Here is a 6,000-nt window from a genome sequence, read left to right as displayed (position 1 = left end):
ATTCCTGCATTGAGCAGGGGGTTGGACTCGATGACCTTGTAGGCCCCTTCCAACCCTACTATTCTATGATTCTATGATTCCCGTGGGCAGCTGGTTGGCCACTGTGTGAACAGAATGCTGGACTAGGTGGACCCTTGGTCTGATCCAGCAGAGCTCTTCTTATGTTCTTTTTCAGTGGTGTTTTGCCGTGCTTAAAAATAACAGTTGTGTAAGAAGGTGGCGGGGAGAGGGGGAAAGGATCAGTTGAACCATGCAATGAAGCACCAACTAATCTTGTAATAAGAACTTCTTTTCAAAGCTTGATGCTATTTCATACATATTGCAAAATCAAAATGCAACAGCTGTTGATTTGTAAGGATAGGACAGTTTGCTAAGAAAATATTACATTCCTTGTTTGACAGCTGCTGCTCCTTTTCTTAAAAAAGAACAGGTAGTAGTTCCAACGTCCTGCTGAAACAGAGAGCATGGCACAATTACTGGACAACGAATGGTTCTTGAAAAATATGAGGTAAGGTTCTTGTGACCTTCGGCCCTGATGAATATAGTGGACATGGCTGTTTATACCTGGGACTTCCACTGGAAGAGCCTCTGCCATTATTGTCTCCTCATTTCACAACTGGCACTCTCAATTGTTTCCGTTCAAGTTGGTCATCATAAGAACTATGCAGCTTTAAGAACTGGTGCCTGAACTTGTTTTACGTACTCCCTCCTCATCCCTATATAAACTGATCTGCAAGTCAGCAGAAATGTGCAACTTGGGAGAAATAATAATAATAAAAAAATAATAATTATCGTCATCATCATTATTATCCTGCCTTTTCCCCAATACTGGGACTCAAGGCGGCTTTACAACATTAAAACTTGTACAGTTAAAACCTATAAATAGAAGTATACAAAAGTTAAAAATATAATTAAATCATCAATAGTATTAAAACTGTATAAAACATCAAAATGTTAAAAAAAACAACAAGAAATATAACCACAATATCCATCCGTCATATTCTCACAGGTCCAACTAGCTATCCCCAAAGGCCTGCCGGAACAAAAAAGTCAGTTTACTGAAGAATCTGTGGGTTGGATTCACAGAAATCCAAATTCATTTCATTCCGTTGCAGATTTCTCTGACTTCCCTACAAGAAAGGAAAAGACTCCAACATTTGCAGTAACAACAACAAAGAGTCCTGTGGCACTTTCAAGGCTAATGAATTAATTTTGACATTTTGACAAGATTGCATCATGCATAGTTTCCACAAAACATTTGTGACAAAATAAATGTGTCAAGTCTTTAAAGTGCCACAAGAATCTGTTGTTTTTGATGTCACAGATGAACATTTTTTTAAATTTAAAATCCCCCCCCCCATTTCTATACCTCCCAATAGCCAAAACTCTCTGGGTGGTTCACAGAAATTAAAACCACGGAGTGCAGCATAAAACAATATAAAATATGAAAGCTTAAAACCACAATATAACAGTACAACCAGAATAAAACATAGCAGCAATGCAGAAATTTAAAATACAGGTTTAAAACACCAGAGCTAGATGATTAGGAAGCTAAAATGCTAAAATACTGGGAGAATAGGCGCCATAGGCATCACATAGGTGCCAGGCGAACCTCTCTTGGGGGCTCATTCCACAGCCGGGGTGCCAGAGCAGAAAAGGCCCTCTTCCTGGTAGCCACCCAACTCACTTCCTTTGGCAGGGGCTGTCAGGATCGATTCGGAGCGTATGGAGATAGCAGTTCAGTTTTGGAAGGGGAACAGCAAGAACTGGGGGAGGCATCTTCCCCAGCCAGTTCAGATATGGTTAGGTGTGCCTCTCAGGAGGCTAGCACCCAGGTGGCTGGGCCTGAAGCCCACCCCCCATCTCTCCTCCATGAGAATCCAGGAGGAGGAGGAGAGCACGGGGCGTGACCTGAGGGACACTAGACCGCGACGCAGAGTGAAGCAGGAAAAGTTAGAGGTGGAGCTCAGACGGTCGACCCGGTTGGCAATGCATGAGGGTCGATGTAGGGGAGCATCACTGGATGGGAGGGGTTTCCCTCCCTAAGTTATTCTAGCCAGCAAGTCCCTGTTCAAACTGCTAGCAACATTGTAGTACCCATTTGGATTCCCTGCTGTTATTCCTTTGTAGCCTGAGAGTCTTCGGGGATTTGCATCTGTAATGAACTTGTTGATAGTGAATTAAAATGAGACTGAAGCCGCTCTTGTGTGTGTGCGCATGAGGAAGGTGGGGGCAAGGAAATGTGACAGGGGCACCTGGAGAAGGACACGGCTATCCCTCCGGAAACGTTTGCACTGGTGCCTTACAAGATCCCTCTTTTTCCAGTGTACATTCAGGATCATGTGCCACTTCATCGAGTGGGTGCAGACCTTGGCAGAACATTTCCATAACAGATGTTGAAGAGGACAATGGATTATTGGTTACCAATATCAACCAGACATCAGACTTACTGGTAAATGAGTATTTGTGTTCCATCAAAATAAGGATAGATTGTACCTAATAGACATATGTGCCAAATGTTTTCAGTTTGTACAAAATGAGAACGTGGACATGATTTCTGCAGGAGCAAGATCCCACCAAATACATACCCAACTCATGTCCTTCCTGTCTGGTGAAATCTGCCGGAGTCTAATCTGCTGGAGTCCCCATCTAATAAACTGGCTATTAGATGGGGGACATTGTTAATGCTTCCTTGGAAGAGGGTGGTGTTCCATCTGTGTTAAAGGAGGCTCTTGTATGGCCCTTATTAAAGAAGCCCTCTTTTTTAGATCACTCAGCGCCGAATAATGATCATACAGTCACAAATATTCCACGCTTGCATAAGGTGCTCAAGCACGTGGCAGCCTAACTCAGGTCTTCCTGGATAAAACTGATTATATGGATCCTTCTGGTCAGCGCACCTAAACAGAGATATTGTAGAGCTGGAAAAAGTGCAGAAAAGGGCAACTAAAGTGATCAAGGCTCTGCAGCATCTCTCCTATGAGGGAAGGTTACAATAGTTGGGACTGTTTAGCTTGGGAAAAGGGCGAGTAAGGGGAGACATGATAGAGGTCTACAAAATGGTGTGGAGAAAATGGATAGGGAGACATTTTTCTCCCTCTCATAATACTAGAACCTGGGGTCCACCCATGAAGCTGATTGGTGGGAGATTCAGGACAGATAAAAGGAAGGACTTCTTCACACAATGCATAGTTAAACTATGGAATTCACTCCTGCAACATTGGTGATGATGGCCACCACTTTGGATGGCTTCAAAAGGGGGTAAGACAAATTCCTGGAGGAGAAGGCTGTCAATGGCTACTAGTCCTGATGGCTATATGCTACCTCCAGTCTCAGCTGCAGTATGCCTACACCAGTTGCTGTGGATCATGGACAGGAGGGTGCTGTTGAACTCATGTCCTGGTTGTGGGTTTCCCATGGGCAACTGGCTGGCCACTGTGTGAACAGAATGCTGGACTAGATGGGGCCTTGGTCTGATCCAGCAGGGCTCTTCTTAGGTTCTTAGGTTATGCTCTTTTCAGTCTTGTGACTGGACTGGTTTGGGGAATGAAGCAGCCTCAGTCAACCTAGTGGAGGGTGCAGAACCTTAGGCCTGGGGATGAAATCCAGCCCTCCAGGGTTCCTCAGATGGCCCCACCCCCTTTCCCAAGATGGCCCCACCCCATTCCTCATCCCCCCTTCCCCCCACTGGATTCTCCCCTTCCTTCCACATGCTCTGGGAGGTGGGGGTGCAAGTGCAGCTCTGTTGATTCCCCTTGATATCTCAATGGTTGGGTTTCAGTACCATCGATTGTGCCTTCCTTCCAGGAGATGACTTGCCAGAATGAGACTAAGGGGCACTATACTTAAGGGGCAGCAGTTAGTCCTGTAGGGGAGATCCCAAGAGGTTGGTTCAGGCTAGGGAAGTGCGAACTTGTCCCTGTCTGGGTTCCCCAGGCATCCGCCCAGCCCCTGCCCCCACTCACCTGTCCCCAGATCACGCTCAAGCCCTTCCCATGCTCAGTGAGCAGCCCGCACTCACCCCAGTGTCCTCATCGAGCTCTGCACTCGCCATTTTTTAACAAATAAAATGGCAATTGCAAAAATGCGGATCTTTGCGCATGAGCAAAAATGTGCATTTTGCGAATGCGCATATTTGCTTATGTATGAAATTGCATTTTTGCAAAATCTGCATTTTTGCGCAGATGCAAATATCCACATTTTTGCGATCGCCATTTTATTTTTTAAAAAATGGTGACTGTGGTGCTCGACAAGGCCACCAGGGTGAGTGTGGGCTGCTCACCGAGTGCAGGCAGGGAGCGAGCGGGGGCAGGGGCTCAGCAAGTGGGGTTCAGGGGTGCAGGTGGGGGGGGGGTTTCCGCCAGATTCCCAGATAGAATTGGGCACCTGCACCATCCCTAGCTCAGGCATCACGGCCAATGTCACGATTCCCTAGCCCCCACTTCACTTCAAATGCTCAAACATTCACAGACGAGAGGCTTCAGTCTGCAGCTTTTATTCCATCACTTCACAGGGTCATATAAATGCAAATTCTCAGAGAAACTCTCCATCTACAAGGAATGCCTTCAGGGGATCCAAATGGAATTTACGAGAGTTGCCCGCCGTTTGAAGAAGCACACCGTCTCCCTAGCCTAACTCAATGGGGGGAGGTCCCTCTCTTCTCGTGAGGCCTCTAAGCGCAGCTTCTCAAGCAAGGCCAATTGGGCAGACCATCTAAGTTCCACCTCTGCCTTCTCTCTCTTTGCTCTGTGCCTGGCATCTATTAGGTCAATCTCCTGTTCGCTGCCTCTCATGGGTGTGTGTGCGAGGAGGGACCCTCAAGCTCAGCCATTTGTATGTTTGTAACCTGAGAAGCTGGCCTACTCATATCTGGACTAGCCTGGGAAAACACCTCCCCCATGTCTGATGGTTCTCCTTCAGAATCTGAACTGCTATCCCACTCCCTGTACTCAGAGACACCCCTGACAGCCAACCATGGCTCAGGTTTTCAAACTGTGGCTTGGTGTTACATCTGAACCATCTCGCTAAGTCATGGGTCTTCATGTTCACATGCTCTGATAACGTAAAGCACATGCTTTCCGCCTCTGAATTGGGGAGCATAGAAAAAGGCCTTTTTTTTGCCCTCAACTTGCCTCTTTCTCCTTTTGTCAACAGAGACTTCAGAATACAGCAGTGCTGTTTGCTGGGTTAAAGGCCACAGATGGGTGGATGCAAGTCCATGGCTTAGAAAACATGCATCTTACATTAGACGATCTAATCAAGAAAGGCACCGTGGTGCTGTAAGTACCAGGCCGTCTCATTTCAAGCTGGTTATCTCTGCCCTGCCCTTCACCTTTCAATGTTTCCTTTTAGAAATGCAAGTGATGCGACGGAGCATATTGAATTTATGAAGGAGTCCATTAATGACTTCGAATCTCAGTTGTGTGAGTAAGTACCCAACAGCATGTTTCCCCTCCAGTTCCCTCTGTCTATGGCCACATCTACGTTGGAACACAGCAAGCTGCCTGAGGCCAGGTTAGACTGTTTGCCTATCTGGACCAAGATTGTCTGCTCCAGCCTGTCATGCCCCATCTGGAGGAGTCCTCCTCAGAGGAGGAGCTAGAGGCCCCAGAAGCCCAGGGTACCCCAGACCAGGGACTGCCACCAGCCCCACAGGAGCCTGAACCCTTGGGGAAAGTGGGCGCTGGGCCATCCAGGTCAGGAGAGAGAGACTCTGCCTCTGAGGCAGAGGCTGAGCCAGCCACTGACCCCGGGAGCGTCATCGCCTCAAGTGACAGGCTAGCAGGGCTCCTGTGCAAAGGAGTGCTTGCCTCCAGAAGAGGTCTCCTCAGGAGTAGGCTCTGGGAAGGGAGCCAATGCTAGCTGATTGCTGCAGCTGAGCTCTGGGTAGGGTCCAGCTGGTTTGGGGCTTAAAAGCCTTCACTGAAAACCCAGCCAGGTGTATTGCCCTGGCCGTAGGCGTAGAACTCTTAATTTAGAGGTGCCAAGATAGTGATAAAT

The 6,000-nt window shown here is 47.3% G+C and overlaps 1 protein-coding gene across 1 annotated transcript in view; it reads left to right on the top strand.

The window, feature by feature from the left end:
• Positions 1-464: 464 nt before the first annotated feature.
• VWA3A (von Willebrand factor A domain containing 3A) overlaps positions 465-6,000 on the top strand; it is a 67,590-nt gene continuing 62,054 nt past the window's right edge. The window contains 4 exon segments of the mRNA XM_084817870.1: positions 465-508; positions 2,227-2,452; positions 5,155-5,279; positions 5,353-5,427. Coding sequence (XP_084673996.1) covers positions 465-508; positions 2,227-2,452; positions 5,155-5,279; positions 5,353-5,427 — 470 coding nt within the window.

Source organism: Heloderma suspectum, chromosome 12, assembly GCF_057233095.1.
Source record: "Heloderma suspectum isolate Gila_16-S chromosome 12, 16-S_ref, whole genome shotgun sequence".
Classification (NCBI taxonomy): domain Eukaryota; kingdom Metazoa; phylum Chordata; class Lepidosauria; order Squamata; family Helodermatidae; genus Heloderma; species Heloderma suspectum.
This window is presented reverse-complemented; position numbering and strand designations above follow the sequence as displayed.